Source organism: Marmota flaviventris, chromosome 4 (assembly GCF_047511675.1).
Source record: "Marmota flaviventris isolate mMarFla1 chromosome 4, mMarFla1.hap1, whole genome shotgun sequence".
In the NCBI taxonomy this organism is placed as follows: Eukaryota; Metazoa; Chordata; class Mammalia; order Rodentia; family Sciuridae; genus Marmota; species Marmota flaviventris.
Window position 1 is genome coordinate 72,442,283 of NC_092501.1, and position 24,574 is coordinate 72,466,856.

Sequence of the window (24,574 nt, forward strand, 5' to 3'; positions counted from 1 at the left end):
CATGGACTAATGAGTGTGGATGGGGGAAAGTGGGGTACAGATAAATTGTCACTTCAGTTTCTAGAGATTTAGATTGACATGAACTATGCTCAAAGATCTGTGCTTAAGGAATCATGTTTCAGGAATTTCATCTATACTTGTATTTGATTTTTATGACAAAATTATAGACTTTAACCTGACTATATAGAATAGATTTTGGAAAGGGATGAGTACATTTTCTATGTGAAAGCAATATGGGTCACTGGGGACCAGAAGCTGCACTACAAGCTAGCCTCCCAAATGGCTCCAGTGACCCTCCTAGTATATATTTTCCTATGAAGTCTTCTATCACACTGAATTATTGCTGACCGTATGACCAATAGAATACTTTGGGTGTGATCAGTGTGTGGCATCTGGGCTGGATTATAAAGGCTTTGTGGCCTTTTCCTTACTCTTTGAGACTGATTCTTTTGGAAGAGACACCAATATCACCATATCACAAGAACACTTAGTCAACATACAGAGAAGCTCATATGAGGAGGAACTGGGTTCCCAGCCAAAACTAGTACCAGCTGCAAACCATGTGAGTGAGCCTCAGGCCTAATCAATTCTATATGAGTGCACTTCTGTTTTTTTAATTTTGTTTTGCTTTGTTGAAGCAGCACATTTTTTAAAAGAAATTGTTCTAATTAGTTATACGTGACAGTAGGATGCATTTTAATACATCATACATAAATGGAGTATAAGTTCTCATTCTTTTGGTTGTTCATGTTGTAGAATCACACTGGTCATGTAGTCCTATATACACATAGGGTAATGTAAGTGCACTTCTTGATGAGAGACCCCCAAAACAGAGCTTCTTATCTAGGCTTCTTCCAAACTCGTAAGATAGTAAATGTTTATTTTAGTTTTTCAGCCATATATTGGGATGATTTTTATAATATATAACCTTTATTAAAATCTGATATAGCAAACATACTGAATAAATGTGCTACATGAATTTAATTTTAAAATCCTAACCAATACATCTTTCTTTTTAATTTTGTTTTCCTACTACTTAATATTAAATTTAAGATTATTTGCATTTCACCATATTTCATTGTACTTAATTTTTTTGCATATAAAACGTGTCTTTAACTTACTATGATCACCTTTAAAATGAAATCTGAATTATGATTCTAGTTGTTAGATTTTATTATTTTAAAGTAATACAAGTATTCACATCATTCTTCATCAACTCAGTGAAAAAATTACATCAGAAAATGACTGATGTAAAGGCGAATTTTTAACCTGTTTTTCATAAAGAAAAAAAGAGACAACCAGAAACTGGTTTAAAGTGACATCTTTTAAAAAAATATCAAATATTGACTAACATAGCCTTAATATTTCTAGATATTATGATAAATGCAAATTAAGACATAGTTTCTTCCTTCAAGTTGCCTTTATTCTCATTAGAAATTTAAAAGTTAGAAAATATCAACTAATAAAAATTAATAAGAAGGGAGATTTTTTTCTAATGCTATTGTGATAAGTGCTTGGGGAACTCAGAAAATTTGAAAAAATAAAACTGAAGCAGAATTGGATGGGTATTCATGAAAAAGGTTTGAATAGTTGGACAAATGTTACTTATGTTGGACTTTGAATCTGGTAAGGGTGGAGATTACAGTTTACAGTCACCAGCAATCCCTCCTCTCAGACATGGGGAAATTGTGTGGATGGGCAGAGAGCCCTGGCTTCCTGTAAACACTCTCGATGTTTCCTTAAATTTACCTCCTTGATGACTCACATTCCCTTATTAACACCATGAGAGGTGACCCCTTTTAAGAATAGTTCTCCCATGGGAACAGCACATTTTCCTCATGTAAAAAAAAAATGAACTAGCCTCTGCCCTGTCCTGCTCTTCAGTACCACACAGGTACCTGCTGAAAAGAATGAGATTGTTGTCCCCAAATAATGCAGAGAAACAAAAGTCAATCTGTAACTATTCCAACTCTACGCCTGCTACCATAACATAAGTCTTTGCCTAGATTCATGGTTATATTTTACAATATTTTCTTTTCTTATGAATATTTATTGTGTAATTCTTTACCATTAGAAACACTAAATGAGAAATGTGGATTTTTCTAGGTAGGTGAATTGATGTATATAAAAGGACACATGAGTGAGGATCAGGTAGTAATTTATTGCACAAGGCTGTTTCTTATGAGAATTAAATGACAGTAAGGTTATAGGATTCAGAATAATGCTTGCTAGGGATTATGCAGTTATTAAAAAAAGTATTTCTATTGGTGGTGTTGGTAGAAAAATATATTGCTTGTAGGAAACCTTTATCCCAACTTTGCCTTATCTTCATTTCGTGAATAAAGGGTATACACACTCTCATCTTTCCGGAAATCTAACCTTCAACTTAGTCACTCTTTTAAAACTTTTGACTTCTTTTAGTGATAGTCACATGGACTTATCATGTCTTGACCTACATCCATATTTCACTGTGGGCCTGATCATCGCCCCATTTCCTAAAGGCATCATGTTAGGGATTCTCCCTTATGTGAATCCTTTCCTCTCTCCAGTTTTTAAAAACCAGCCAAATGACCAACCAACCTACCAAAAACCCTTGATACCCACATTTTCACTAGATTCCAGTAGATAACTGATCCATGTCTTTGCTCTCATTTAAGACAATCCTTTGAAATACACAGAAAGAATGGAGTATCTCTAATTCTTTATCATCCCTTTCTTTCTGGAGGCTTTTGTTCCCTCCGCCAAGGTGACCAATGACCTCCACCAGTTAAATTCATTTGTTAATTGTCATGTCTGATACAGATGGCCCCTTTCTCATTCTTGATATGTTTTCTTCACTTGTCCTCCAGAACTCCATATTTTCTTAGTTTTTTTCCCTCTTTCTCATTAGCTATATTCCATCTTTGCTACTTCGGTTGGTTGTTCCTGATATCTCCAACTTTCAGTGTTTGCAGGTTCACTCCTTGGATTGCTCCTTTATACTTTCATCCTTGGTAATCTCACATAGTCTAGTTGCTTCTAATTGCATCCATGTGTTGGCAACTTCCAGGTTTACATGTCCAGCCTAGATTTTCTATTTCAACTTCAGACATCTAACAACCTACTTAAAAAGTCCATTTGGATAAATCATACACATTGCAAAACTAAAATACCAAAACTAAACTCCCACTCTTGTTCCAAACCTGTTTCTCTTTTATAATTTTTCCTCTTTCAATAAATAGAACTCCATCCTTCCCAGTCTGAAGGCTCAAAATGTCACAATTACCCTTTTTTCTTTCACTCACTTCTTTGTCCACCTAACAGTAAATCATGTTGACTACATTTTCAAAATATATCCAGAGCTAGCCTCTTTGCATCAAGTGAGTCATCAAGGAGGTGAATTTAAGAGAACATCACCACCTCAGTCCAAGCCACATCTTCACTTGCCAGGGTTACTGAAATAGCTGACTTGTCTCCATATTTTCCCTACTATTGTATTTCCTCAATTTGTAGAGGCTATTTAAAATATGGAGCCCTCCTGAGTTTTCTTTTAAGAGTAAAAGTCAAACCTCACAGTATTCTACAAGGCCCTAGGCAATCTATTCTTCTACTTCTGCTACCTTGCCCCCAATTTCATTTCCTCCTCTTCTTTCCTGCCTATTCCCTGCCTCCTCTGTTCTAACCATTATAACTTCCCTGCTAATTGTAACACATACCAGACAGACTCCTGCCCTAGTTCAGCTGTAGTTTCTTTTTCCTTTACCCAGAATACCCCAACCCAGACTGCACGTGGCTTACTCTGTTATTCTTTTCTTGATAAGTCCCCTGCTTCTGTTATCCACAATTCTTGCTATCCTTGCCTAATTGTTCTCCATAGTTCTTGCCACATTTTGACATACTATATTTTATTTGTTTCTTCATCACCACCAGCTTTTTAAGTCATATAAGGGTTGGATTTTTTTTCTCTATTTTGTCCACTGCTATATTCTCAGCCAACATCTATAACAGTACCTGGCATATGCTTGTTTTATTGGTAATTTACTAAAAGTAGTTCATGAGATCATAGAACTGTCCAATTCCGCCTAAAGCAGGCAATTTGAACCCGATTTTGTCTCTGATACTCAGTGTACTTAAATTGCTCCAAATAACTTCAAAGTCATATTTCACCTTGGTAGTTTAAGTAATTTGCCATAGTCTATCAAATGCTTTTCAACTTCACTGACTTGAATAATTTATGAGTCTTAAGAGAGACTGGTAAATACTAAATAGATTACAGAATTTTCCTGGAATCATCGTTTGTCTCTCACAGCAGCATTGTTCTTTTATTAACCTGGGGATAATTGCTGTCATTCTTAGTTGGTTTGCATTATAAAATATGCAGGGAAAAGGTAATGTCTAACTAAGCTTGAAAGTGTACTTTGTTGTTTTAGGTCAGTTAAAATATTATTTTCATTCTGAAAAATATTGAGTGAAAAAATGTGTGTCATAACCAGACTGTAATAGGTCAAAACAGGTTTGACTCATTTGTAGAACTGGCTGAGTTCCAGATCAGAGGATGCCTGCTGGTGGTCATTTTCATTTCATAGAGACTTCAGAGCAGAAAAAATTCCTTACATTCTTTTAGGATTATTAGGTATCTTATATACATTGTATAGGTAGGGCCCAATATCCATTGTGTAAAGTATTGAAAACTTATTTGAATCAGGTTAATAAAGAAACTATAGTCACCCATTGAACATCAGGTTTATTTTTAATTCCTTTGAAAATGTGCAAAGGTTTTTAACTATCAGTAAATTCCATCCAATATTATAATGAAATAGGCAAATGCAAAATCTCAGACTTCAATAGATCTCACATTCTGTCAAGCATACATATTAATTAGTAGAATAAAGATATAGTGGGGGAATTTTACCACCTGGTCTTTGGAGCAATTCAATAAGATTTAAATGTCTGATTTTTATTTTAATTAATGAATTATCATAATTAAAGGAGGAATAGTAAATGAAAGCAACATGAATAGGAGCAATTTCCAAACTCCCACTGCATTATTTGTAAGGTTTTTAGTTTCATCTCACCAGCGAAACTGATAAGGAAATGTTGTTTATCTAACTAATACATAATGGTAATGTTGAAGATTCTTTTTTCTTCTTGAGGTAATGCATTTCATAATGTGCTATATTATTAGAGAGTAAGATATACTCTATTCAGAAATGAGATATAGATTTCACAGAAAAGAAAATAGTGCACTTAGTAAAACCTAAAGTCACAAATAATTTAATAGTTTCTGTAGGTAATATAGATACTATAGTGACACAATGACAGGTAGACAACATAACATAGAAATTTCCATTTTCCACTTCTGGGTGGAAAATTATATATTAGTTTTCTATAGGTAATGCCTGAGAAATTGTTTTGTAAGCAATGCAACAATAATAATTTCCATGTTACTTCTTATCTTTATGTTTCTAATTTCAGATCTCCTTCTCCTTCCAGAGGAAGTTAGTGATGCCATAGCTTTAATGTCTGTTTTAGCTGCAAAACTCAAATGTTCACTTTCTGTTAGAAAATCTAAAGCAGGTGGTATACAATTTCTCGTGATTTGGAATTCTTTAAAGGCAAGTAAATTGGAAGTTCAAGTGCTGGTAGGTTAAGCTGAAATTATAACCCCAGTGACACTTTCCTGAATAAAAAACCTTCTTTTTCTAATGCAATTGTCTGTGTGCAGCTGTAGCTCTCAATTGCATCACTGCCATAATCATTACAGCCTCATTTTCATTAACAGTTTAAAATCCAAAAATAATTTTTATTCAGTTCTGATTTGGATTTTAAATAGAAAGTAAAAGTATGAAATGAAGAGGTAGCAGCTAAACCAGGGATGTAAGCCACTGCATTGCTGATCTCAGAAGGAATCTGGTCTGGAAGGAGGGGATCTGAACTAAGGGAGAAGGGGCTCTTATTTTCAATTTGAGGAAAAAATCCTAATTCAGAAGGCCTGATTATTTCCATTTGTCCCATTCTGGTAAACACTTTCTGAAAATGAGGAAGAATTATTTTGTGAATGAGAGGCCTACAAGTTCTTCCAGAGTGGTTCTTAATGCCCATTTTGTCTTTCCTGTTTCTGCTGTACCTAAGCAAACATCTGTTCCTCTTTGTTAAGTGAAATTGTATGAAAGGACGTGGCACAATTCTTGGCACATAAGTTGGTGCTCAATTTTTTGGAGCATGCAAATGTGAGATGATAACAATAGGATTATAGGCACAGTGAAAATACTGCTCCTAACCAGCTCTTAGTTTGTGCTTGTGTGTCTGACTTGAAGACTATGGAACCATTTCATAATCTTGCAATACAGACCAGGCTCTTCAGTTCAGCATCACTGGGTGGAAGTGGGTATTGATACTTGTGAGAATAGATAGCAATGAAATATCTGAAGTGAATGGATTGCAAAACCTTACCATGTCAGTTTCATCTCAAAAACACTAGGTTATTTCTGAGTGTTCTTCCACTGACATAGAACATCCTCATGCAATGTCAATTGTATTATATATTTACAGGTTAGCTAATAAACTCATGTGACATGATGAAATAGTGCAAATACGCTTTGATGGAGCCTACAAAAGAAAATACATTTTTTTGTGTACTTTTTTCTTCCATTGTCATTGGTCAGTAAAAAAAATAAAGAAGGAATATTCTCTCTGTTCTTTTTATTTTATTTTAGCTTCAAAACTTACCTCTGGGAATGTCGCACTAGTAAACATAATTCAGTGAGGAGAAGACATTTTAAGTTTTATAAGGCATTTTATTGAAGGAATATTTATAACTATTTTCCAAAGTCAAGGGAATAAATCTAAGATTTTGCTTTTCCTGTAAGAAAGGCACACTTAACAAACCTCTGGTCAGCACAAGGCATCCACAATTTTGAGTTGGATGTTATTGAAGGAACCAATGATATCCTTTGAGCCTCTGGAACTTGGCCCTGTTTCCCAATGGACTGTCCACAGATGGCTTTAAGGAAGTCACTCATAGGGAGTAAGTCCTAGGAAAAAGGGAAAGAGATCTGTTTGCAGGAATGGCTAATGAGTGGCTTCTTGGAAACCTGATTTTGCCAACGATTCATCCTCAGAAGGGACACTCAGATTGTGAATGCCTCTCGAGAATCTGTTTCAGTCATTTCCAGGCTCTGGATTTCGATGGTTGTTGCCTATCTATTGCCTGACTGTGGCTAAGAGCGTGGTGGTGTATCATCTATCTCCCACAAGTTCAGAGAATAGTTGAAGGTAAGGAGTTCACGCTGAAGTAACATGAGAACATTGTTCTTTTCTCTTCTTCATTTGAGGGCTCATAAAGTCCATATTTCCTGAGAGTACAGTAGACCTATGAAAAGCGTATTAGATATAAATTTCCTAAAGAGACCCTCAACTACCCTCCTTGTTACAGAGGGTCTAAAATAGACTGTAGAAATTCCCATGCTGCATTCATCATATACTCTATCTGTTTTAGTGTAATTGATTCATTTGCTAGCTACTTATTAGGTATAGAATGGTTCAGAAATAAAATGTGAAAACACAGCATAAATTGCAATATATAGCAGCAATACACAGAATTAACAAGGTCTCCTAGGAGCAACATAAACCACCAATTAGAACAATTTAGATGAAGAAATTGCATATTAGGGAAAGAAACAAACCCCAATGTTATGGCTTGCTTGGATATTCATATGTTCCTTAATTAATTTTATCTCTATGTGGCAATATCCTGTTTATCTCTAGTTTGTTTCCAATCAAACCTACTTCTTAGATTCCAGCCAAATTTGGGGGGGGAGAGAACAGATCACCACAAATTCATGGACAGAAAAGTCAAGCAATTACTAGATACAAGGAACAACTAACCACACAGTACCTTGTACATGGTTAAAACTCCATAAAAGGTAATGATCATCTTTTTTAAATTATTATCATTAGTGACTGCTTATAATTTTTTTGCATGCATTACCTCATTTAACATTTACCACAATGCAAGGACATTGGTTTATCATGCCCATTAAACAGTTGAAGAAAACTGAGGCACAAATAGATTAAGTGGCTTGCTCATGTCTTGTAGCCAGTGACCAGTGGAGCTAGACTGACTGGCTTCAGAGGTTTCACTTTGATCATTGTACATGTCTGCCTTTTAGGTACACACATCTATCCTAAATATGTCCACAAGTCTAACAAATTTGTCTGTTTGGCTCAATAGATTATAGATAATGAGCATATTGTAGTCAGTGATGGGAGGTAAGACAGGTCCCCTGACTTAGTCAAGAGTACTTAAAGTCTGGTCAACTAACAATGCATATCATGAAAATTTTTATGGGGTCACCTTAAATAGAGGTAGCAACACAGTGATTGATTATCCAAAATGATGACCAGATGTTCATCCTCTGAACATTCATTCTACCATGTTCAATAAATGATTCTTTAATTAGTTGGAAGAAGTCTATACTAGAATTATTGTTTCTCTTTTGTTTTCAATGAAGTGAGAGAAATATATATAATAATTTGAAGGGATAAACTTCAATAATCTGAGCAATATGCTTCTTCATGGAGCAGCCATCCCTTGAATGTATTATAGGGTAACATTAGTAACACTAGGGTGTTATTATGAAATGTATATTCATGCTTTATAGATATGTTTCAAAGATCTTCTAAAAGGTATCTCATTAAGCTTATTTTCCATAATCCTTGAAACTTACAATAATGGTTGAAGAATCTTTTGTTTAGCAGATTCTTGATCCACTATTATGCTTGACAATGAATCTCATTAATTGTGTCGCCTAAGAAAGCACTTATCTCTGAAAAATACTCAAACCTGTTGTCTTTATTCTTATAACTTTGCTTGCTATCTATGGTTTCTAGACATACATGATAAGTCTTGCTTATACCATAAGGTTGGCAACCAAAGACCTAAAATTACAGCGATTCTTACTGCTGTTCATTTTTTAATTTGCTTTCTGATTAGCAAGTAACAGTTTAGAAATTAACACAGTTATGAATGACTTTAAATTTTTTCTCTTACTGGGAAACAGAGTTGCACCTTTTCTAGCTCCATGCATAGGCTGGAACAAAATTAAGGAAGAAAGTTAAAAAAAAAGAAGTGAAAACACTGACAGCTTCACCTTCCACTCAGAATGAGAAACCATCCGTCCCTGCAGCCCCACACACTGGTTCCCCTCCCTCTCTTCTTTAGTACTTCATGGACCCTTGCTCATAAGTGCCAACATTCAGCACAAGTTTCTAAGCCTTCTACTTCCAGTTCAGTAATTTCCTGTTGTGATGGAGCAGAAGAAAAGTTTTATGTCCTGTGTGTCTCTGTTATGTCTGCATCATTACCAGAGGGTCTTCAGACTGAAGACCCAATCAGATATGATATGCCCTCTGAAAACATCAAATGGCACCCCACCTGCCAATGGCCAAACCTGGAGAGACAGGCAACAGGGCAATGTGGTGCTCACACCACATATTGTGGCTTGTTCTGTTGTCAAAATGCCTTGCGAAGCCAAACAAATCTCCCTAGCCCAGGAAAGTTTGGTAGTTGTTCTTGAGATGGAAAAATAATATTCTCTACCCAAGTGGCATAAAGAATCATCATAATAGGTCTAAATGCCCCATCCTAAGTTCCTGTTATTTACTAATTATTTAAAAGTGGAGAAAATTATTTAGTGCTTTTCAATAACAAATTTACAAGTATAGAACCAAGAGGTTTTATGAAGTAGTAAGCGAAAGCCAGTTGAAGGTATAGAGCAGTATCTATTTATTTATTTATTTAATATCAGGGATGAAACCCAGGGGCACTTTACTATTGAGCCACATTCCTAGTCCATTTTTATATTTTATTTAGAGAAAGGGTCTCCCTAAATTGCTTGGGCCTGGCTAAGTTGCTGAGGCTGGCTTTGAACTTGCAATCCTACCCCAGCCTCCAAAGCTGTTGGGATTACAGGTATGTGCCACCGCACCCAGCTAAACAGTATTCTTTTGAAATAATAATTCAGTGAAATTTGAAGGTAAATGTATTATTAACTTCTGTGACAAGTGAGGGATATACTTAGGGAAACTATTACTGTAATAATTTTGTGCCCTTGTAGAAGATCAGGCTTAAGGTATTAAGTTCACCATTGATTTCCACTCTTTTGTTTTGTGTAACAATGTATGGAAAAGCACCAGTTTCTAATGTTGTATCCATCTGTTCAAACTCTAACAAGGGTATTTTATCATGACCCTTTTAAATGATTGGCTAAGTGATGTAGAAACTTGGATACCCTCATAAAGTTACCTGATTTTGAAGGCAACATTTCCACAGTAAAAATCACAGAGATAACCACATTTTTACATAACTCATTTTGAGTTTGTGGGTTCTTGTAAGTCCAAAGAATTATTCAGCAGGGGATTGAGGACCACATCATCAGTGATAAGCCATATCCACAGTGTGTATCCTCATAGGATATGAGGAACATATCTCTTTGCCTTTGTGGTCTTTTTTTTCCCCCAAAATGTGTAACTCTAGACTATTGAGGAAAACATCAGATGGACTCCAGTTGAGGGGCATTCCTGACAATCCTACAAATGGTAAAAATCATCAAAAATAGGGAAAGTATAAGAAAAAGTTACAGCAAAGGGGAAGTTAAGAAAGTATAACTATAATATAGTCCCTTGAATAGAATCCTGGAACAGAAAAATGACAACAGTTGAAATCAAAGGAAATCTGAATGAAGTGTGGACATTGGGTTAGAAAAAGCTAACAGGTTGCTTTATCATTCAGTTATATTGGCTGCAGCATAGAACAAATCCATATTTTGCATCCACTTATAATCCATTGATAACAAATTTAAAATGTAAGATGATTCCATGGACTTACTTCATTTGATAAATCCCCCAGTCTCTATTATTAAACTACTTGTTATGGAAAAAAGTAAAAATAACAACAACAAAAACAACCTTCATTTTTTTCTTTTATTTAGTATTTTTAATTTTATTAAAGATATATAGGCTTTCCCCATTTCAAGAATGGATATGTTCTCAAAGCTAATTTGAGACAGTGGTTGGACTTTAGACACATTTTCCTGCGATTCTTGTATGTCATGGGTGTCTGTCAAATGCATGTCAAAGTAACACAAATAGTTCTTCAAACTTACATGTGATCATCAGCATTGGTAATTAACAATTATGCAAACTTACCTATGAATCTCATTCCAAATATTGATGCCTGCTTACAAATCCCAATGTAAGATCAAGTTGGTCTTTAAGTTGAACTCAAAATTCTCATATGAATCCTGGGATGGATAGGACCTCTGGTCTATTACAGTTCTATCTCAGACCTCCAAGGCATATCTTCCTCACCTGCTGCCTTGAGTGTTGAATTGATTGTTCCCACTTTCTTCATTTGCATGTTGGGAGCTGAGAATAGGTTTCTAATGATATTTTCCTGACATAGGATAGTTAGGAGTCTGAGATTAGAGGACAGGTTGGGGAGAAGGAAAAAAAGAAAATGCAATCCCAGGGCTTTCTGCAAAGTGTACACCTCTTCATTTTGCAGGAAGGGAAGTGTCTTGTTCACATTGGTCCTAAGCCAACTCCCTTTATATATGTGTGGGTGTGTGTGTGTGTGTATTTGTTGTTGTTGTTGTTGTTACATTCTTAGAGGCTAGAGAGGGTGATTTGTAATCTTTTTATTTTCTTCTCACCACACATTGCCTTGAACTTCTTTTTATTTGTTGGCCCACTGTAACCTCGACCACACCCCTAAGCCTCTTGCCCCTGAAGTTCATGCAGAATCCTTCAGAAATTTTATTTTCATAAAATAAGTGTTAGTAACCATAGAGAAAGGGTACAACCTGTATTTATTATTATTATTATTAATTATTATTGTTATTTTGGTACCAGGGATTGAACCCAAAGGTGCTTAACCACTGAGCCACATCTCCAGCCCTTTTTATTTTTTAAGACAGGGTCTCACTAATTTGCTTAGTGCCTTGCTAAGTTTCTGAGGCTGGTTTTGAATTTGTGATCCTCCTTCCCCAGTCCTCAATCCCGTGTGAGTCATCACGCCCAGCTGGACTTTTATTTTTTTAAAATGGAAAACATAACTTCTGAATCCAGAAATAAAATATGACCCCTGTGTTCAAATCCTGCCTGATCTGTTCCATGTTCTATTCTTCTGTCTGGTGCCATTGATTAAAATTATGATTAGAGTAATTTCAAGCTTTAAGATTAAATGTTTCCTTATTGCTTTCAATACTTTAACCTCTATATGAAAACATGACCTATAAAGAGAAGAGAAAGACTTTTTCTTAGTCTTTGGGTAGGAAAGGGATTTTTTACAATTAAAGGGGGGAACTTGGGCTCTCTTTATCCAGCCTTTCTTTAGAATGTGGGCTGTGGTGAGGATATCCTCCTGGAGACTGCAGCAGCTCTGCAGTAATGGGCATTTGCCCTGGGGTGGTGTGAAGTGATGAGATGATCCCACAGGCCCAAGTTGCATTAGTGAAGAGAGAGGGAGGCACTTCCCTCCACCTTCTTTCTCTTTAAATCTTATCTCCCTGGCCTTAGGAAACCAGGTCATGCTAGTCTCTAGCCCTGGAGCACTCTGGTCTACATTAAAACACAAAATATGCAGGGTTGAGATGTGGAAGGAGCAGGAAATTATTAGTCCCTGAGAGGAAAGAAAACTTCCCCAGAGCTCTAACTTCTCATGACTGCTCATTTATGTGAAGGAAATATCTATTCTGACATAAGTAGAGAATTGCATGTATGTTGAAATACATACATATAAGTATCTATGTTCTCTAAAGCAAAAAATAAGAAAATAAAAAAATCATCACTGAGTAACTTCATCAACTTTCTGCTTGGGGCCAATGATTTATTTAAAGGAACCAATATCAAGAGAGGAAAACTCTTCACTATATTTCTTGGCAGTTTCCCCCACCCACCCATGACAATGTACACTTAGTTAGGAACTATTTTAGAAAAAAAAATTCATCTCAGACTGTGTGGAAAGTATTTCAAAACCAAATTACAAATACATGTTAGGCTATACATTTCAGGCTGCCAGTGTGTGGGAGCATATTTTTACAAATACTGCTCTGATATTTGAATTTTTTTAAAAATGTCTTCTGAGCACCAAAGTACTTTCATCTGGGGCTCTTTAATTTAAATGGAGCACACATGTGCTTGTGTACATAGGCAAGAACCCATTAAGTACTTAGCTGAAATTAATCTTGACTGTAGAAAAGAGCATACTACTTACATATATTTTATAACTTCTACATTTTGCCTTTGATTTTCAATTATCAAGACATTATAAAACCTGCAGAGGTAGAATCAGATAGTAAAAGAAGTATTACAGATCACACATCGAAACACCCATCTCAACACCTGAAGCTTTTCTACCTAAGTCATTTAACATCTCTAGAATTAGTTCCTTTATTTTTAAATAATGTGGACATTAGACTAGATGAGTGCTGATGATGTTGGTCCATATTTCAAGAAAGATTTGTGTTTTAATACTTTGAAATAAAAAGCATCTCTAAAACTGATTCTCTACTATCATTTTAAAAAGAAAATTGAATTTTTTTTAATAAGTGCTATGCTATGATGTGAAACCTGCCCATATACTCTAGTCCTAATTACTCTGGTGTTTATAGAAATTAATTATTTATCAGAAACTGTACCACCCACCTACAAAATAAAACTAAAAATATTTGTTATTTTCACAGAGTATCAGTAAGGATAAATTAAATGAGAAAAAGTTTAGAATCTTTGGAAGAAAGCTGTTTTCTAAGTAGAAAATATTTGCATTACTATTGTCCTTTTTATGCAGTGGATAAATGAAATGCAATTTTCCTGTGTGTTCCTGTTGACTATATCTCCTCAAGGGAATGTATTTGAAAAATAAGTAGAAGCTTATAAAGAAGAGTCTGTGTTCGTGAAACCACAATTTTGGAACAGAGGGAGCAAATTAATATTATTTGGTATTCTTTGAAGAAGAGTTGACACTTTCTAGAAAAAAAAGTGACCTATTGAAAGACTTTAGATTCATTAATTTACTTTCAAACATTTTATATGTTCAAGTTATTTCATATTCTATATAAAATAGTGACTATACCAATATGCTTTATGACAAAACATTTTAGAAATTATCCTTTTTTGTTTAGAATTTTAGAAATGATTTCATATGTTTAAAGTTTTTTTTTTAACTTTTAATAACATAAATTATTTGAAAAACAAACATGATTCAACAGGAAAAAACTCCCATAAACTACAAAATGGTTCAATCCTCCTGTTTTCTAATGAATTCAAAAGATACTGCTTTTAAACTTTGCCAAGGGGACATTTTATATTGTAATGAAATTAGTAAGATTATTGGTGACTTGCATGTAGAGACTATCCATTTTTGTGATTATATTTATTCACTTTCAAACATTTAAAAATCAAAGCAATAAGGACCCTCACAATACTTTGTACATTCATAGTCTAAGCACAATGAAGTAGAAGTCCTTGCAGTTTAAGTCCAAATCACACGTGTTAAATATGCAAATAAAAATTATTTGTCCAATTTCCAATACTGCTTTTGTTCCAATACTTAACTACGTTTATACCTATTTTGCCAGACCTACTCAAAACATCAAGCTTAGTTCATTAGTAACTATTATTGCATAACATGCTTTGGGCTGAAGTTATGTTCATTGATGCTTGGTTTTTTAAGTCCAGAATAGATATAAATTGTCTGACTGAATCTCATCTTACCTATTAGAGTTTTACTATAAGAAAGAAACTCCAAGGTGAGAGTCCCGTATGTGTTTAATGAAACATTTTTTCTTAATAGATTTTTTTCCCTCAAGAATTGGTAAAGCTAAATAGTAATAAAAATACACTAAAGAGCAGATGATCCCAAGCAAAGCCAAGATGAGTGCTCTGCATGAGGATTAGGAAGTGCTAAGACCTTGTTTAGTTTTCCCTGGGGAATCACAGACAACTTCTGAAGTTAATTTTGATTACAGATGAGCTGAGCTGAAGCATAAAGTCCTACATTTGCCCTTTTCCTACTGGCTCTTAATTGTTCCTCTGGAACTAGAGCTATGTTACGTTGGACACTTGGCCTTTACTTAAATATCCACATAATATTTTTTGCTTTCTAAAAAAGAACTGCTATTTCTGTTATTATACTATCAAAGGAAGACAAAATTTTAAGTTCCATAGATTTTTGTCCTGGGTGAATCATCATATTTGGTTTCTATTACATGAAGAGAAAGGCTGACTACTTAATAATAAAGTTACATGAGGTACAGCATCCATGATTTTTAATTTGAAATGATGAATTAATTGATTTATGAAGACTGTCAACGACAGCAAAACTTTTGTCCTTTTTGTAAAGGACACCTGACTCTCATTCCTTGGTTTTTCTGGAGGCTAGTAGTAATGGAAGAGATGGAAATATAATAATGATCCTTATTTATTTTCTAAACAAATGACCTATTGAAAGACTTTAGAGTCATTAATTTACTTTCAAACATTTTATATGTTCAAGTTATTTCATATCCTATATAAAATAGTGACTATACCAATATGCTTTATGACAAAACATATTAGAAATTATAATACTGGGTGGTGGACAGAGAGAGAGAGTAATGGAAGGGGGAAGGAAGAGACTGAGATTATTTTGGTATTCTTTTTCTGTTTCTAGATTATATATGTGTGTCTTAGTCTCATCTTTATACCCGAAGATTTGCAATTTCATTGTTTTTGGAACTTCCTTTGGCATGTCAGCAGAATTTTAAAAAGACGTGAAACTCAAGGCAATTTTGTTACTTTTTAGCAGCTTTTAAAAGACCAGTATTTCACAATTTAAAGAATATCTTGTCAGGATGAGTTATTGTCTACTTTCTAGTCACCATAGCCCCCACACGAATCTTATCAGGGATATTTGAGAATGACATATTATCTCTGCCTTCTTCATCCAACATATTTCATCTCTTGTTGTATAGTTATTTGTGGCTTGTTAATCTACTTTAGGGTTTTGAAAGCTTCCTGTAGTTATAAGCATAGTACATATGTCAGTATTTGCACTCTTTGGGAAGAGGATCCATAGCTTTTAACCCATTCTAAAAATAATAATGACAATAATAATAACAACAATTATATATATATGTATATATGGGTACATCAGTGTCTCAAATTAAATTAAGGACTACTACTAGAGAATGTACTTTATATTCCTAGATATATTTTAAGCAACCAGACATCAGGAACTATATTTCCTACTGAAATATATTTCCAATAACACTTGTCAATGTCCTCCCATAAACACTGTTGAACAGATGGATTTTAGAATGTCATGAAACAGGGCCTAATTACTTGGGCTCCCCCAGTAGTAGGTTAATTATGAACTCAGGTTGCACACTTACCTCCTTTAGACATTGACAGCCATTTACTTAAGCATTTAGTTAGTTCTCTTCCTCAAACTTTCTTCTTCTCTAAAGAAAATTGAACATTGTTGGTGGAATCAAATTCTCTTCAGGTAACTATATAAGGAAAGGGAAAAATTAAAATGTCCTTCCCAATTATGAGCAAGAAAAAATAAGTTTAAATACCTGTTGGATCTAAATAATTCACAGGTTGGCCTCTTTATGAAGTCATATCATACAGTCATCTTCATGTTAAAAGAGTTATTAATTCAAAAAATCAAAGTGTACAAAGTCTCTGTGATGAAGATGTGACTCTTAGCCTTAAAATGTAATCTAAATGAGAAGGAAAAATAAGAGAATATAAAACATTAAGCTATTAATATTTCCTTGGTTGGATTAGAAAGCTGTCATGGTCACATCCCTTTGTCATTTGATTTCCCCAAGAAATGAACAGCAACAGAATGGAGGGCCACAGTTATCTTAAGGTCCCTTTAAAATGAGCCTTGGCAATAATAAGATAATATCACTCCACCAAGTGGTATTTTAAAAATTCACCTAAATAATACTAACAAAGTCATTAACAAATTATAATTTTGTCAGTCTCTTAAGACATATAAAATATTTAACCACAATCATTAACTTCTAGTGTGTAGGGAAGTACATAGCTAAGTTATTTTTTTATGGCTAAAGAGAAAGTATTTACTCTTTAGGATGAAACTTTATTATGTCCATTCCATCAGTTAAAATACCATTAATAATTAACCAGATACTAAGTATAAAGTTAAGAGAACTTGGCATAGAAATGCAAAAATAAAATAACTACCTTATAGTTTTTGTACCTTGTATCTGCTTTTTTTAAAGCAATGTTTTATTTTATTTTTAGCTATTAGCCATTATAGAACTATTAATTCCTTTGGTTCTAGGAGCAGAAACCTAGGGGCCAAGACCAGTTGAATGAGAGATTCAAACTCTCCTGCCAGAATCTATCACCCACAAACACATTGGCATCTCCTTATCTCCCAGGCCCACTTTATTCCACCACAAAATTCTTGGATGTTGTTTGGAACTTGCTTTCGGAAGATTTGGAATAATGGTTCTCAATCCTTTCTGCACAGCAGAATCACCCAGGAGTTCTTTAAAAATACAGATGTTTGGGTACCACTTCCAGGAATTGCTGATTCACTTGGACTGTGATCAGGCTCAAATTAAGTGTTTTTAAAGAACTCGGGTATCTCTGATGCAAGAGAAAGGCTGGGAATCACTCCACTCATGTAGCTGCCCTTCCGGCCTATTTTCACAAGCCCAAGTACAAGAACTTCGGCAGTATACTCAAGGGCTATAAGTAATAACATCATACTTTAAATATATAAAATGATAATCAACATAGTCTGAAAGGGTTTGACCTCTGTGCACCTGGGATTTCTAATTTCAGCAAGCACATAATTATTCAAGAACAACCTCATTGTGAATGCATACAGTTGTTGCATAAATAAAGACAAAACATTTTTAGTAAAGTCTTAAATAAAGACTTTGTGCTTTTTTAAAGTAAACTCCCAAATCATATTTTAATGAATACAGTTATTTGTTAACCAGCAATTGATGTCTTAATTTCAACAACTAGATGCATAGATAGAATCCAGCTGTTGTGTACCTAATTCATTTCGTTAAGGACTTCCCTTCAGGCCTGCTTTTTGTTTGTTTTGTCATACTGATATTATTAAAAATAGCTCGAACATGAAAGTTTTAAAATATTCTAGAAGCTCAATATTTTAAAAAAATATTAATCAAATAAAACAGTGATGTCACTAAGGATCTTCTTCTCTAAAGCACCAGGAAATACTTGACCACATATAAACTGTCATGGGGTCTGATCCCAACAGATGTCCTTTTCAAGCACCTGTTGGAGTCAACTCTGCCACTGAACTTTTAGAGGGGATGGAGTTTTAATTTTCCAAAAGCCATGAGCCAGCCAATTGGAATGTCAGACATGCACATTTGCTGCTTATGTTCCATTCTATAAACCAGCTCCTGAATTGCTGTGTTGATCTCTTGATTGTGTAGTTAGTGAGAGAAGTCTACAGATAACTTTAGGATTGACTCCCTTTGTTTATAGAGGTTTATTAAAGGGTATTGTTTTCACATAAACCAATAATGAAACACACTATGTTTTTCTTACCCTCTGAGAAGTCTGTCAACAGTTGACTTGTTAAAAATCTACAACTGTGGTTATAAATTGAAGAAAGCAGAAAGCTCTCTCAGAAAGCTCACTTACAAAACTGTTTCACATGTCTCCTTAGCAGAGAGTCAAAGTTTGAGATTGATTGTAATGGAATAGCTAAAATGTCACATAACTTAACACCAAATGTGCTTGCGGCTGATTCCATTCAAAAATTGACACACACAAGCTGTGTTAGTAGTGTGACCTCAAGTAAATTCATCATGTCTATGTATAGTAAAGTACTGAGCACATATTCTTGGGCTGGAGGTCATGGGTTATGCATAGCTCTTCAAACACTTATATTTTGAGACAGCTGAATTACTTGACCTGACTTCAGTGAGTGGGCAGATCATCTTCATCTTTATGCCTTCCTGCCCTTTCTAAATATAGTAGGGCCTTTAACAAGAGGATATTTTAAGCAGCTCATATTCACCCGTCTCATCAGGAGAAGCCTATTTTGGCCACTTGCATGTGTCAGATCTGCATGTGTGCATAGTCAGTCTGTTGGACTCCTAGTCCATGCTTCTCACCACTCATATAAGAAACTTGCAAACATAGACACTGGGATTGCAGGCTGAGAGTGCTGGCTTTGAGTCAGTGGGTAAACATAAGAGAAGGCAAGACACTTTAGGGATGTGAATATGCTCCTGAAATCATCCATTTCAGACATTTGCACATCAGTCCTCAGCTTTTTGGATCTGTTTTCATAAAACCTGGCTGTGATTTTGCTCCAGAGACCTCCACGATCTTGCCGCTTTTAATAAATATTTATAGAAGGCACTGCCAGCCTTTGGATAAGGGAAACTAATGAGAAACTGCCATCCAAACTCTGAACGGCAAAAACAAAAGGAAGCAAAACCAAAAAATCCAAAACAAAGCCAAAAAAGAGCAACTCAGACAATCCGTGCTCACAAGAAGACACGGAGAAAAATACCAAGATGTAACTTTGATTTGATAACTGGATTTATCAGTCACGTGACTCATACAGTGGGTACTTTGTATTTTTCTACTTTGAAAAACAAGTGCAAATCTATGTTATTCTGCATAATGGGGACCAAAAATTTATGAGTGTGAGAAAACACAGACTCTAAAAGCAAGATGGAATTCAAGCAGGTAAACCCTGTTCCGCAGTCATATCATTCCAGTACAGTTGTACGTGGCACCCGTGTTTGCACCTCTAAGAAATTTCCATTTTTTCGCATCAAAAAATCCAGATACGAAGCCGAAGCTGCTTTCTTCGCCAACCTGAAGCTGTCTGATTTCAACATTATTGATACCCTTGGAGTTGGAGGTTTCGGACGAGTAGAACTGGTAGGTGATTGTTCTTTAAGTGTTTATGAAAGCCTCTGTCTTCCTTTTCATGTTTTCTCCTAAAATTTCTTTCTCTCCTCTCTTATCATTAATCACTGTTGCTTATAAATCAGTACCAAATACTTTCATCCATGCATGTGAGAGTTTGTAGCACAGTGGGCTATAGTCAACAGATGAAAAATAAAATAAAAACTCAATTTCCATAAAGCCTCTTCATATTAAATGAAAGGTAAATACATTTACTTAATGAGGAGCCATAAAATATTTTTTTACCCAGCTGATTTTCTATAACCTTTATTTATTTCCTTAGTTCTGACCAGTGACCCACTAACTTAATTGTGCACCCTAACTATAATTATGATCATTTAAATGTGAACTCAAACTGGGAAAAGAGATGTAAATATATGAGATAAATGGTGTAGCAGAAATTCTATGATCTGTAGTTGCTAGATTAGAGATAATGGATTGAATATTTTGTATAGCTTATTTCACACATACTTCATTTATACACAGGTAAGTGTTGATGATGAGGACAGTTTGTACAAGTTCACACATAAAACACATTGCACAAATGTGATAAAGCAGCATGAAACTATATTCTATTTTGCATTTGTATGAAATAGAAATTTTAAAACTAACATTTGCAAGAAAAATTAGAAAAAGAAAAATATGCTGCTGACTGAGTTAGCTGAATTCCAAGACTGTGTAGATAAAAACCGTATTTGAGAATGCAGATTCATGTCCACCTTTCTGCTGAACACTGAGGACTCCCTGATATCAGACACCAGTACAGTATGTTAGGAACTCCCTGAGACTGTGTACAGTGTAGTAAACAGTTACTGTTGCCATCAAGAGTCAGAAGAAATCCCCTTCCATAAAAGTAGAGTGACCCAGAGTTATCTTTGATATTTTTCCATTTGTGCTGCAGTTGGAATTTCTGACCTTGACAAAAAGCAGAGAAATGTTATTTATTTAAATATTAGAAAAGAAGGTTTTTGAGCCATAAGTTCCTTCGGATTTGTATGATATTTGCCTTAACTCTGGTTAGAAATATTGTACTACTACTAATACTACTTCTGACTTGAAATTCTACCATGTGTTTCTGAGGAACTAAGTATTTTCAGTTATGTGAGTAAAAATTAACAGAATGTAGAAAAATCTCTTGCTTTTATGAATCCTGCCAATTAATGTAGCCTTAGATTTATTTTTCAAGAACTTTGGTTTTATGGTGAGTTTTAACTGTTCATACAGCTAATAAAGACTTATTTTTATTTTTTCTTCATTTTTAAAATTAATTGATTTTTTAAATACACAACAGCAGAATGCATTGAAAAATTCTTATTATACATCTAGAGCACAATTTTTCATATCTTTGTATATAAAGTATGTTCATGCCAATTCATGTCTTTATACATGTACTTTGTTTTTTGTTCTTTTGCATTACAGTTCTTATTACACATATATACCACAATTTTTAATATCTCTGTATATAAAGTATGTTGACACCCAATTCGTGTCTTCATACATGTACTTTGGATAATGATGTCCACCACATTTCACTAATAAAGATTTATTAACAGCATACATGAACAGCTTTGCTTTGGAGTATTGGAACATACAAGTGGAACAGAGGATAAAGGTCTTTACCATGAAGGTTTTTCTGTCTAGTGTATTTATTTACATAATGTATTTGTCTAAACCCCTTTCTGAATGAAGCTGTATAAAGAACAGAATTTCCCAGAGATTGATTTGTGGACTGTTTGTTAAAGTTCCTTAAATATTATTTTTATAGAACATGGGCAATAAATTGGCTGTTTTAGTTAACAAAAATAAAATATTACAACTTTATGGATGTCTGGAGGTCTGATAATTCTGAGTTACCAGTGAGATATTATTAAATGTAGGAATTTAGTAATTATTTTTGGAATATTGATAATATTGGTAATAGCTTATCATAGCTTTGAGACCACTTTAAGATGAACAATCACATACTAAGTTAATAGTGGGAGTCTTTTAGAAAATTCTATGAAAAATGTGTGAGACACAACTAACTGCAAAATTAAGGAAAGTTTATGTAAAAGGTAGTATAGCTTAAAAAAGATAAATATATCTATATGATTGTGTATGCATGTGCATGTTTGTATATATACATATTCATTTATTCATACACATACACATATTTATATAAACTCTCCCCATTCTTTACCAGGAAAGAATTCAGTCTAGTTTTCTTCTCATGCATATTGCATATTTTGCACAGATGTTTATAAAGAAATGAAAACTCTAATCCAAAGAATTAGTTTAGGTTGGAAATATTTCCCAGTTTTCCAAGACTAAATATTGATGAATGATAAATCTTTAATGGATCATCAAGTATGATAATTCTACGGGGGCGGGGGGTGGGATGGGGGGGGAGGCACATGTACTTAAACTCTGAAGTCACATCTTGTGTTGTCGGAAAAACCCCAAACCCTGGGGTACAAGCATAACATCTAGATCATCTCCACTATTCACTGTGGATCAGCCATTTACATGGTGACTAATACTGTAATAATCACTGCCCCGAGTTTAGCCACTTAGTATCTGCTGGGTCATATTAATTACTGGGTGTGAAGAATATTCTCTATGATTGTTATATATATATATATAAATACCTTTTACATATATTCATTGATGCCAGAATTGGGAGCTTGACATGAGTACTTCATAATTACCCATATTGTTGTTATCACACTAAGGTAATAGTTTATCTTTAGAGGGGTGTACACATCATTCAAAGTTAAGAGAGAATATAGGCAGAGCCCAAGTTCTGTTGTAATTTAGAGTTTTCTCTTTACACTCCTCTGAGGTGACATGTGCAAAATAATTTTATCAGTATTGTGAAATGCTATGTTTAAGCAATATAACTGTCATACTGACTCATTTTACCTCTCTGTAACACAGGATGAATACATTGATATAAAGTATATAATAAATTTTGAACCTACTAGTCATTAGCTTGGTAATGACATTGATCAAGGAAATTACATTACAAAATAAGATGAAAAGTTAAAAGAATTAAATTTTTTCCAGGCATAAAGATTATAAACTGTCCAATGAGATATGAAGAGCTTAGAAATTGGGATTTCTGAACTCCATTTCCTAATGAAGAATTTTAATACTTTTTATTAATGTTTCACATACAGATTATGTTTGTGTGATTCTATATAATTATATACCTTTGCAGACTTCTTAGCATTTCTTAATTTTTATCATTTGTCAGTTTAGATAAGTTTAGATGCAGTAGTACTTTCAGGCAGGAGAATTTTTAAATAATTTATTTTCAATTTTTGAAAATAAGAACATAATAAGAAATGTAAATATTTGTTTGATGATAAATCCACAAGCTTGTAGAAAGGTCTTATATGCATAAGAATTCTGCTCTTAAGCTATCTCATCTATTTCATAAATACTACTTTAATATTAGACATTCCCTGTTCAAATTCATTGCCTTTGGAAAGCCATTTGTACTGCCTTCTTTCTGTTATTAGGCATAGATCATATTTCTGTTCATGTTCTTTAAGAGTGGACCTTCAATGTGTTCACTGTGACCTGTTTATAGTACATCCTCCAGAAAACCAATTCTGTTTACAAAACCACTTTAAATGAAAAAAATAGCTATTTTTATCTATCATTTATCACTAAAGCTGTAAGCACAACTATAAAGGAATTTTCTTAATTTACGAGGTAAAATTTTAAAATAAGAAGATTGGTTTTACAAATCATAAATGAAAATTATTCCCATTGCTTTCCTTATGTTCTTATTAGAGAAGTACCTGTTTCACTACAGATTTGCACATGTAAACACATAATTTATTTTAATCTGGCAATACTATGTAGTGGTTGTTCTAAATATTAGATTATTAATATGTTTATTCAGCAGTCCAAATGGCTCCTATACCAGCAAACCATACTTGGATAAAATATGAGAACAAAAATATGGGAGACATTGTTTATATCTTCTTGCCTTATATTCTTTCAGTGTTGGTTATTATGTATCAATGTAGTGAGCTCTCTAGGGAGATATAAAGTTTAATAGAAAGTAACTCTAAGAACACACAATCTACTGGGAGGAGCAATCATACACTGAAAAGTAAACCTGTAAGCAAAGTAGGAACAACACAGGCTCAGTGCATGGAGGAGCAAGACTTTGGAGGAGGTGACATTTCCAAGGCAAAAAGAGAGTTTAGGTATCAATATAGATAACTGAAATCACTTGGTAAAATGAAATTACTGCAAGAACAAATATTTATTAATTAATACTACTTTATTGCTGAAACAGTCGACTTTTCATTTGAAGCCTGCTTTGCAGTTTTCAGATTGCTCTCACACCCAATATGTAACTCTGCTCTCCTAGCTACCCAGGGAGAACTTGAGTCATGATCCACATTTCATAGAAAAAGTGTCAAGAATAATGCTTATAAGCATTTCTAAGTTCATGCATTCATTGAAAGAACTATTGTTATTGCCCAAAACTACTTTTTTTCTTAAACTGGAAAACCCATTTTTGTTGTTCTAGCTTCTAAAAATATTTAGATTCTTACCACACAAAATCAAATGTGTTGAATCCATTGTCACAGGTACACCTTAACTT

The 24,574-nt window shown here is 34.2% G+C and overlaps 1 protein-coding gene across 3 annotated transcripts in view; it reads left to right on the forward strand.

Annotated features, from left to right (window-relative positions):
- Nucleotides 1-24,574, forward strand: part of Prkg1 (protein kinase cGMP-dependent 1) — a 1,193,620-nt gene that overhangs the window by 1,136,454 nt on the left and 32,592 nt on the right. For all 3 annotated transcript variants that reach the window (XM_027949240.2, XM_027949239.3, XM_071611255.1), the window contains one exon: nucleotides 19,845-19,941. In XM_027949240.2, the coding sequence (XP_027805041.1) occupies nucleotides 19,845-19,941 (97 nt within the window). The remainder of the gene's footprint in view (nucleotides 1-19,844; nucleotides 19,942-24,574) is intronic.